This window comes from Cebidichthys violaceus, unplaced genomic scaffold, assembly GCF_023349555.1.
Source record: "Cebidichthys violaceus isolate CVI_PGR_0920_01 unplaced genomic scaffold, fCebVio1.0.p SCAF_46, whole genome shotgun sequence".
NCBI classification, from domain to species: Eukaryota; Metazoa; Chordata; class Actinopteri; order Perciformes; family Stichaeidae; genus Cebidichthys; species Cebidichthys violaceus.
This window is the reverse complement of record NW_027176661.1, coordinates 979,000-988,884: the sequence shown is the minus strand read 5'-3', so window position 1 is coordinate 988,884 and position 9,885 is coordinate 979,000. Positions and strand designations below refer to the sequence as shown.

The 9,885-nt window shown below is 44.1% G+C and overlaps 1 protein-coding gene across 3 annotated transcripts in view; it reads right to left on the bottom strand.

The window, feature by feature from the left end:
- Window positions 1-2,352: 2,352 nt before the first annotated feature.
- The window catches only part of ncor1 (nuclear receptor corepressor 1), a 53,408-nt gene continuing 45,875 nt past the window's right edge, over window positions 2,353-9,885 (bottom strand). For 2 of the 3 annotated variants that reach the window (XM_068729426.1, XM_068729427.1), the window contains 13 exons: window positions 9,443-9,589; window positions 8,793-8,978; window positions 8,439-8,574; window positions 7,799-8,277; window positions 7,511-7,669; window positions 7,009-7,157; window positions 6,683-6,891; window positions 6,456-6,584; window positions 5,719-5,864; window positions 5,424-5,477; window positions 5,122-5,325; window positions 4,857-5,033; window positions 2,353-4,763 (listed from right to left, as the gene is read on the bottom strand). In XM_068729426.1, coding sequence (XP_068585527.1) covers window positions 4,510-4,763; window positions 4,857-5,033; window positions 5,122-5,325; window positions 5,424-5,477; window positions 5,719-5,864; window positions 6,456-6,584; window positions 6,683-6,891; window positions 7,009-7,157; window positions 7,511-7,669; window positions 7,799-8,277; window positions 8,439-8,574; window positions 8,793-8,978; window positions 9,443-9,589 — 2,429 coding nt within the window. In that variant the 3' untranslated portion in view covers window positions 2,353-4,509. The remainder of the gene's footprint in view (window positions 4,764-4,856; window positions 5,034-5,121; window positions 5,326-5,423; window positions 5,478-5,718; window positions 5,865-6,455; window positions 6,585-6,682; window positions 6,892-7,008; window positions 7,158-7,510; window positions 7,670-7,798; window positions 8,278-8,438; window positions 8,575-8,792; window positions 8,979-9,442; window positions 9,590-9,885) is intronic. The other variant, XM_068729428.1, reaches the window with a different exon arrangement.

Sequence of the window (9,885 nt, the reverse complement as noted above, 5' to 3'; positions counted from 1 at the left end):
GCAAATGAGAGCATCGAGAGTATAGCCTGCTTTTATCAATAAAATAGTCTCCTTAGGCATGAGGCTTGTAGTCTGTTGCAGTAAAGCAGTGTAATGCAGGTGTCAGGAGACATGAGGTCAGCAGAAATCTGCCTTTCTCATATGGGGCATTTTGATTTTACTTCAACGAGATGTCAAAATGTCTGCTGTGAAACAGACTAATATCAGAGGCATGGCACTGGCTCACCTAAATGGAAAGCACTCAAACGTCTGCTTTGAGCCAGGTATATTACTGTCCATTACCTTGCACTATGATAGTCAAGTCTCAGACAAAAAGGCTCCTAACAGGATGGCATTATGAATACACCATCGACTTCACTGCAGTAAGCTTCTTTAACCCATTGTGATCTAAATGAGTTAAGAAAGTCCTCATCCTCATCCTTATTTAGCACATAGAATATGCAGCAGCAGGCCTAATGTAAAGTGAAGCCATGTACTAAAACAGCCATGTGATTTTTCACATGACTCATGTTTAAATGTGCATCCTGAAAAGAAAACCTGACAGCAGTAGAAATGGAGACGCAGCAAAACCTGTATTGTACATTAATACAGGTGAAGACATTGACTGTCCACTTCTTCACCTGTATACTGTATACAGTGCCCTCCAGAATTATTGGCACCCTTTATTAAAAATGAGCAAAACGAGATGCGAAAAAAAATCTTTGTTTATCCTCATGATCTTTCATTCAAAATATTCACAAAAATCTAACCTTTAAGTAACATAATTGAAAGAAACATTACATTCTTATGATGAAACAAATATTTTTCTCAAAAATATATGTGCCACAATTATTGGCACCCCTTCATTTAATATTTTGTGAAGCCTCCCTTTGCCAAGATAACAGCTCTGAGTCTTCTAATATAATGTGTGATGAGGTTGGCTCTGGATCTGAGACCATTCCTCCATGCAGAATCTCTCCAGATCCTTCAGACTCCGAGGTCGACGCTTGTGGACTCTCCTCTTCAGCTCATCCCACAGGTTTTCTATGGGCTTTAGGTCGGGGGACTGTGATGGCCATGGCAAAACCTTTATTCTGTGGTCGGTGAACCATTTTTGTGTAGATTTTGAGGTGTGCTTTGGATCATTGTCCTGCTGGAAGGTCCAACCACGGCCCATTTCAAGCTTCCTGGCAGAGGCTGTTAGGTTTTCATTTAATATCTGTTAGTATTTGATGGAGTCCATGATACCATGTATCCTAACAAGATGTCCAGGGCCTTTGGAAGAAAAACAGCCCCACAACATCAAAGATCCGCCACCATACTTCACAGTGGGTATGAGGTGCTTCTCTGTATGGCTATCTTTCAGTCTACGCCAAACCCACCTTTGATGTTTGTTGCCAAAAAGCTCTATTTTGGTCTCATCTGACCATATAACCTGGTCCCATTGAAAGTCCCAGTAATGTTTGGTAAACTGTATGCACTTTAGTTTGTTGTTGATTGACAGCAGAGGCTTTTTTCTGGCAACCCTCCCAAACAGCTTGTGGTGATGTAGGTGGCGTCTGATGGTAGTTTTGGAGACTTTCTGACCCCAAGACTCAACTAACCTCTGCAATTCTCCAACTGTGATCCTTGGAGATTCTTTTGCCAGTCGAACCATCCTCCTCACGGTGCGTGGGGTCAATGTACACACACACGTCCTCTTCCAGGCTGATTCTTAACATCTCCTGTCGCTTTAAACTTCTTAATTATTGCCCTGATAGTGGAAATGGGTATTTTCAACCGTTTAGAGATTTTCTTATATCCATTTTCTGATTTGTGCAGCTCAACAACTTTTCGTCGCACATCGTCACTGTGTTCTCGGGTCTTTCCCATTGTGATGAATGACTAAGGGAATTTGGTCTGTGTCACCTCATATTTATACCCCAGTGAAACAGGAAGTCGTGGTTGACCGCTTAAGAGTTCCTAATCAAACAGGTGAACTTAAGTGTAAAATATGACTGGAATTATACTTCAGTTAGATTTTAATCATGAGATTTTCTAGGGGTGCCAATAATTGTGGCACACATGTTTTGGAGAAAAATATTTATTTAATGTCAACATTTTTTTTTCTTTCAATAATTTTACTTCAATGAAAAGGTAAGATTTTTGTGAATATTTTGAGTGAAAGACCAAGAGGATAAACAGCAAAGACATTTTTTCACAGCCTGTTTTGCTCATATTTACTAAGGGTGCCAATGATTCTGGAGGGCACTGTATACATATACATTCTACAAGTTGCTATTGCTAAAACCATGTTTTCATTTCATATTGCATGAATTAACCTGAAGAGTTGTAGTACACCTCATATGGCACACCCATTAAGAACCTCTACACTTTTCAGCGGTGGAGAACTGATCCACTTTATTTGATTGGTCTGAACTCTTGTAATAGCCTACTAAGAGACATTGTGCGATACAAACATTGCATTTCAACATCATAGGATACACGGGTTTTCAAGTCTCAATTTCAAAAAGACAAAAAAAAAAAAAAAGTCACCACTGTGTGTTTGATAGAGAGCTGAAAAGATGCTCCAATTCTTTTTCGGCTTCATGTCGGATTTCTTTACGATTCAAGTTTGTAAACTTTTTTTGTCATTGCCTTTGTAAACACATAACATCCTGTGTAGACAGGATGAATAACAAAGATGTTGAAAATGACAGAAAATAAAAATCTGAACATGTGCTATAACAAATGATTCAAAATCAAAATGAAAGGAAGAAATTAACTATCAAGTTTAAAGCAAAATGGGATTGTTAACTGAGAAAAGTGAAAGCTGAAAGCCAAAGTGTGGTATTTTTTTACGTACTTGCAAAAGAACATTACTGCCACTTATGAAGTTGACCTATAATTCATGTTCAAAGCTGTATGCCTTTTGACACAATGAAAGCATTAAGCATGAAAGCAGATTAAGCGGTCACGGTTAAGAATCACCATGACGGCAAATTCCTAAACATTTAACGGTACCATACACTTAAAACTGTAACTAGGATGCAAGTGTCAACGCTACAAAATCATGTACCAGCTACAAGAAAAGAGAGGAAGTCCAAACATCCAGATTTGTGGGAAAAAGTTAAAGCACATCTTAGTATACTCCTGTGCTGGAGGTTGAATAAGTTACACAGCAGGTAGTATGCTTTTTTTTTTTGTCAAAAGCTACAAAGCAAAAAAAGTGCAACAATGGTGCAGACCATTCTTTATGTTTGGTTAGTTTTGTCTTTTTGTGTAATGAAAAGACAATTTACAGAGTTCAGATTTTTGTCAGGAAAGTATCAAAAAAAGAAAAGAAAAAAGAGGGACTACAGAAACAAATACAAACATCAAACACCAACGTATATCTCTGAGAAAATTAGTTAAAGCTGCCTTCTTTCTCAAGTCACAAGGCATGGCAAAACCCGACATACTATTTTCTTTACCATGACAACATTGCAGAGCAGATCATTCTGGACAGGTTGGAAACTGCAGAGACAGACAGCTACATGTGACACACCATGGACAGCTCTATTGAAAAAAAAATTAAAAACATTGGCTCACTTGTATTATTCAGACAGGGTCCAGGAGTAGGCATAAGCATATATTTTCTGGCAAAATGAAGCTTATATCAGACTTTTCACCTTTCTGCTATGTGTTGTGTTCTCAACTTGTTTTGAAGACATGTCTCCGTCTAGAACGGGGTGAGAAATTACTGTTACCATCTGATAGTTACACTGCACGCATTATCTCCCCTGTGTGGCGTAGATGGTCATCAAATATCAATGCTGTTTGAAATGTTAGTCTGCGTTTTAGTTTTACATCCTCGAATGTCCACGATGTTCAGGCTCCGGTGGTGCTTGGTGGGATGGCACGGTCTCTGTGCTCCACACATGGTCAAGGACAAACCAAACGTACAGTTTCTCTCAGCGTCGCTATGGTAAAAATATTAGAGTGGGTGTCAGGTCATGTGGGGTGGGGGGGGTGGACTGGGAGAGACCAACTGTGATAGTAAAGATTACACCCCTATTCTTCCCATTTAAAGTGGATCAATTTAAAAGCGACATTAAAATAAGAAATAATCAAGTTAAGAAAAACACTGCAAAAGGTTACTCTATTTACATACAATGATTTTCTTAAAGACAAGGTATATCTTTACAGAAATCCCAAAAATTCAGAAATAGTCTCTTATGTTGTTTCTTTTTTACATTTTAAGCTCTTCCTCTTCACTATAGCTCACGTCATCCCCTCAGTCGCGTTTCACCGACAGGCTGGGTGAGTGCTTCCAGACCAAAGCCAGTCTTGCTCTGGAGAGCCCCGCCTGTCAGAGGCTGTTGCTTGTACTCTCAGCTAACAGCCAGTGGGCGCCATAGCACCAAAAATAAAAAGGACACAGTCCCATCTACTTGTCACAATCGCCAGTGAGCGAGGATAGTTCTGGGAGAGGTGGCTCTGGGTGTGTGTGAAAAGATGAGCCTTGGCGCAGGCCTCTCTTCTGGTATTTGGGGCTGTAGTGAGAAGGGCTCAGTCGTCGCTGTCAGACAGGGTCTCGTATTGCTCTGACAGCAGAGACTGCCATACGCGCTGCTGGGCCACCGGGGCTCCAGCCGGAGGCAGCTGCTGTTGCTGTTGCTGCTGTTGTTGTTGTTGTTGTTGTTGTTGTTGTTGTTGCTGCTGCTGCTGCTGCTGGCTCTGTATGGAGGGGGAAGCTATGGAGGTGGGTGGCGTGCCGCTCAGTATGCGCATGGTCAGCGGGTTGTAAGGGAACTGCATGGATCCTGGGCAAAGAAGGAGAACATTTGAGAAGAATTAGATAAGATAGCTCCAGGTTGACTTTTTGTAGCACCGACAGCAGAGGAAGGACAGCTCACCAGTGGACGAAGGTCTGTCGTCCCAGCCCCATTGCGGTTGCGCTTGGGCTTGTCTGTGATAATCTCCCTCCGAGTGGACGGAGGACACAGAAGACGGGCGCTCCCCTCCAGTGTAGGCCTGACCAAGGTTAGGGGACTTGGATTTCCGGCTGTTGGCTTTGCTGTGCTTCTGCTTCCCTGTAGATTCAAACAGGCAGAATGTGGAAATCAGCAACGTGTTACACATCAGATCATGTGTAATTTTGATCATGTAAATTGGGCCTACCCATACTGGGTGACGGGTTGGCCTCCTGGCGGGCGTCACTGCCTGGGCCGGGTGTGTTGTTCATGGCACACTGAGCCCCTAGTCCTCCCTGGTGGTCCTCCTGTCTCTCCTCCAAGTTGCCCATCAAGGCTTTGCGGATGATGTCCTCCAGGCCCAGGTTATTGGCCGGGTCACTAAATGAGTGATTCCTGGGGTTGATGCTGCCTACAAACCAGAACACAATAAATTAAATATACAATGAGAAAGGAGACATCAATTACACTGAGGTGTTAAGTCTCTGAGCGAGTTTAACTGCTACTTACTTGAGGTGGTAACAGCAGGCAAGTTGAAAATCTCTGTGCCTGGTTGTGCGCTTCCTGCAAGACAATTTTTTGCTGTTGAGAAGAACTAAATGTCTGACATAAAACGGAGTTCAACGTGATACAGTGAGTCAAGTTGTTCCCGTGTTATCGCATGCTTTTATGAGCTTGAAAAATTAGAAGGAATGAGTTAATTACATACAAATGTCTTGCATGCACACATTTCAGCAGAGTTTGTTCCATTGTCTGATGCATGCATGTTAGTTTGAAGGAGGAGTATAAGAGAAGACCCACTTACCAACATCAGAATCACCGACACCAGAGTTGGAGTTCAACTTACGAAAGATCTCCTGCTTCTTTGATTTCACCATTGGCGAGGTGTTCTCCAGCTTAGTGAAGAAGGCAGGCAGATATGTGACACTCCCTGGGGACCGCGACTCATTCCTTGAACCAGACAAAGGATAAAAAGTCAAATAGCAAAAGGGATAACTGGGGCAACAAACTCTTGGCACAAGGCCCTCTCTCAACCCCACTGGGACATAAAACGCATGCTGACAGGGGGGAACGTTCTGCCTGCTGGCCTCCATACAAGAAATTGATTTACAGTCTCATATATCAAATGTCAGGGCGCTAACAGCAAAATAACTTTAGCATCAAGTGTAGAAAAACTGGTAATATTCACAACATTATTACAGCTGACAATACATTTGTATCTCAATTCATATAAGTTGCACACTTGTCTACATTTTATTGTTATGAATTACTTTCTTAATTAACCTTTAAATTGTGTCAGTTACTATAGTCCTACCATGTTAATATCAATATCAAAACTAATTCTGAATCAATTTTAAGTATGATTTCATTTTTGTTTCATAGAAGAAAATAAGTGGTGAATATGAAACACCACAGTGTGGTTTACATTTTGAAGAATGGTTTACATATGTTTTACTACCATGTCATTTGCAAGTGCTTTCATCATTTCAAGTGTTAATTGTAAAAAAGAAACATTATTATGACATCTCTGAAATCCTGTACCTGATCTCGGAGTTCTGGGGCGGAGGCCCGATCGCCTCCTGTTTGTCCATGGCTTGGTAGCTCTGTGGTGGAGAGATGGGTTCATAGTTCTCCAACTGCCTGCCGCCTCGCTCTGGAGATTTACCCGGCCTAGACAGGGAGCAGAGAGAGACAAATTGTTGACAGATGATGAGTAATAAATTAGATTTGCTCTGATAATTTCAGGATTAACGGGCTGGTCCAAGTACCTGGATCTAGGCTTGTCAGGGGCATTCTCTGGGGAAACTCTGCTGGAGGGTCTCTGGTGGTGTGAGGCCTGGACCTGATTCTCAGGACTGTAGCGGCTGGGCATCTTGGCTCGCCCTGAAGATGGCACCGCGCTCTGGAATGTGGCCGAAGATGAGGAGGAGACAGGAGGAGGGTCCTGATTCCGGGCAAAGTCCTGGGTTATAATATGCTGCAGGACAGGGAGTGACCATAAAAATAGGTTAGGTATGTATGGTGGGTTGATAAACATGGTAAATCTAGTATGTGTCGCATTCATTTTAGATTTAGATTCCCCAGCGTTTCTTACCGAAATGTGGTCTGCTAAAGTCATGACCTTGTGAGTCTTGGGAACCTGGGAGTAGTTCTCAATCTGAGAGGATGGGGGCTGCTGGGAACTGGGCTGTGGTGGCTCCCCCGATTGCCGGTAACGACTCATGTCGTAGCCCCGCATGCCAGCTGGTGAAGGTTGACAAGGGACAGAGCGTATTTGTTTTTGAGACAGAGTAAGGGTGAGGTGTAGAGAGAGAGAGGGAGGAGCTAATACACTGTATTTGTTTGCAGGAGACAGGAATAACTTCAAGTGGAGTCTCGTGACAAGACTGGTGCAAACGAACGTAACTGAAAGTCTCACATGACAAGGTCAGTGGGGTAATTCATTTCAGTTACAGTAATTTACTCCATTAGCTAGTTGCCAAGCAGCTAAATTTAGCATTCACAGCCGAATCTGTTATATGTCCTCTTTGACCCGAAGCACAGAATCTTTGATACAATCTTTGAATGAATTGAAACGTTTTCGCTACACTACTTACTCGAGAATATCATATGCTCAAACGGAGTTGGGGTGTTCATACTTGCTGCCTGTTGTTGCCCTTCCTCAGGTTTGTCCTGTTGGGGTTGGACTGGGGAACTAGCAGGGCTTATCACCTCGATGGCTCCTCCGCCGGTGTTGTCGTATCGACTGGATGACACTGCAGGACAAGTACGGACCAAAAGTTACTATTAATGCTCAGCAAAGGACACAATCTTAAGCTTTGGTCATCTTCTTCTATAATAATACAGAAGCTGTTTCCTAGTCCACATGTATCCATCACACTCACAGCTGCTAGAGGAGTCAGAACTCTGAGAGCCTCGCTCTCGTGAGTCTTTGTCCGAGGCTATCTGCCGTGTGATGATGACATCGATGAAGTTAGCAGCTGTGATAGTCGTCTTTCCACGAGTCCGAAGCTCCTCTTCGATGCGGGACTTTGAGGTTTGAGGGCCCTTGTCCTTAACCCCGGCTCCAGGACCCTCAGAGTAAGCTGGATGGGGCTTACCCCCTGGCAGAGACATAGCGCCGTATGGTGACTGCATGGACCGCCTCTCTGCCTCCTGCTGCTGTTCGGAGAGGCCGGCCGCTCGCCGGGCTGCAGCCAACGAAGACATTTCGTCATCCCGGTCGTGTTTGCTCTCCTTCACCATGGCCACATCCATCTGCGGGGCAGAGGCAGCGGCGTCCACCAGAGCAGCCAGAGCATCAGCTGCAGTACTGTAGCGAGAGCCACTCTGTGCAGCTGCCGACGCTGCTGCTGCATGGGGCCTGAAGAGTAAAATAAAGAGATGAAGGACCATATTTCCTGATGAATGGGTTCAGTTAAAAGACATGCAGTTTAAAACGGGCTTATAACTTGAGCACAAACCCTCATGCATAGATGAGCAGACATTTTACAAAGAGTACAAGTGATGTAGGTTGAGACTTACATTAGAGCGGTGATGACACTCTTGCCCTGGAAGATGCTAGGCCGCTGCTGAACCACGACATCCTGTGTCCTGAGCGAGGGAGAAGGGGAGTGCAGATAACCTCGATTTCCTGGCCGTCCTGGCTGCTCTGGTCCACCTGACGCACACACAATCATGAAACATTGAAACAGTGGGTTTCAAAATGTGGCCCAAGAGCAGGTGATATTAAGCTACTTCATGTATACATCATACATAACGTGGTAGGGTTGTAGTTCTGAAACTGAGACTGAAACCGTCTGTATTCTGCGGCCTCTCAAAGGTAATGATTTCGATTTGAGATTTTCACAGCTTTTAAACGGAAACAAAACAACTCACCTCCGCGGATGTATTCATTGGCTCGCTCTCGCATCTCCCGCTCCCGTTCCCTCTCCCGGTGCTCCCTTTCCCTTTCCTTTTCTCTCTCTTTCTCCTGCTGCTCCCGGTCACGCTGCTCCCGGTCACGCTGCTCCCGTTCCCTCTCTGCACTGGCAGCAGCTGCAGCAGCAAGGTGGGCTTGGTGGCCTGGGGACAACAATGACAGACATCATACACACAGATTTAAACACACATTAACTCACGGGGACTCAGCAGGACGGATCAGGCTTCCTTTAGAAATCTGAACCAAAAGGCCTTGCGGACAAGTTCAGGATCTATCATAATCTGGTAATATTCTGTCTCAGGAATATTATCATATTCACACAAAAAAAACAACTGAAAATGATCTATTGAGGAGCAGGATTTCTGTAGGTAAAAATCACTCCATTGCCATGCAACAGTCAGACAGTTTTTGTGAGAAATCCCTCCCAGTGTGATTGCATTAAGACTCGACTTGATCCGTCATTGGTCAGACGGATCAAGCAAAGCTGACCTTTGACGCCTCAGGCCAGTGCAGGGCTACACTTATACAGAGGTGTGAGGGAACACTGAGATCGTGGCAGGGTAGATAAGGGAACACGTGTGGGGATGGGAAAGGGAGGGGTCCTCACCTGGCGATATGGAGGTTGGGTTGAAAGCCCTAGGAGGGAAAGGGGGCTGAGCTCCAGGGAGGTAGATGCGTTCCAAAGTGGGAGTACCTGTTCCCCCAGGGTGAGGCAACAGGATAGTTGGAGGCATCTGGGCTAGATCAATAATCCCTTTTACAGACAGAAGCAAAGGGCCAACGGTGAACAACAAGAGCCGATCCATCAATATCTGAATGTATGAACACCGTATACATTTAGCTGTAACCCATCACCTTCATCTGATCAGTAAGCAACAGGGCTGCAAAGGGAGTGGAATAGTGGTCAACTTGGAAGAGGCAACCAATCAGCAAATGGAGATTTGGATGACCGTACCCAATTAATAAATTGAGTATTGCAGCCCCAATACTATGAGCAAATCAGCTAAATTTTACCAGGTCATTTGCTTCTGGGCGTCTGGAAAAGGTAGC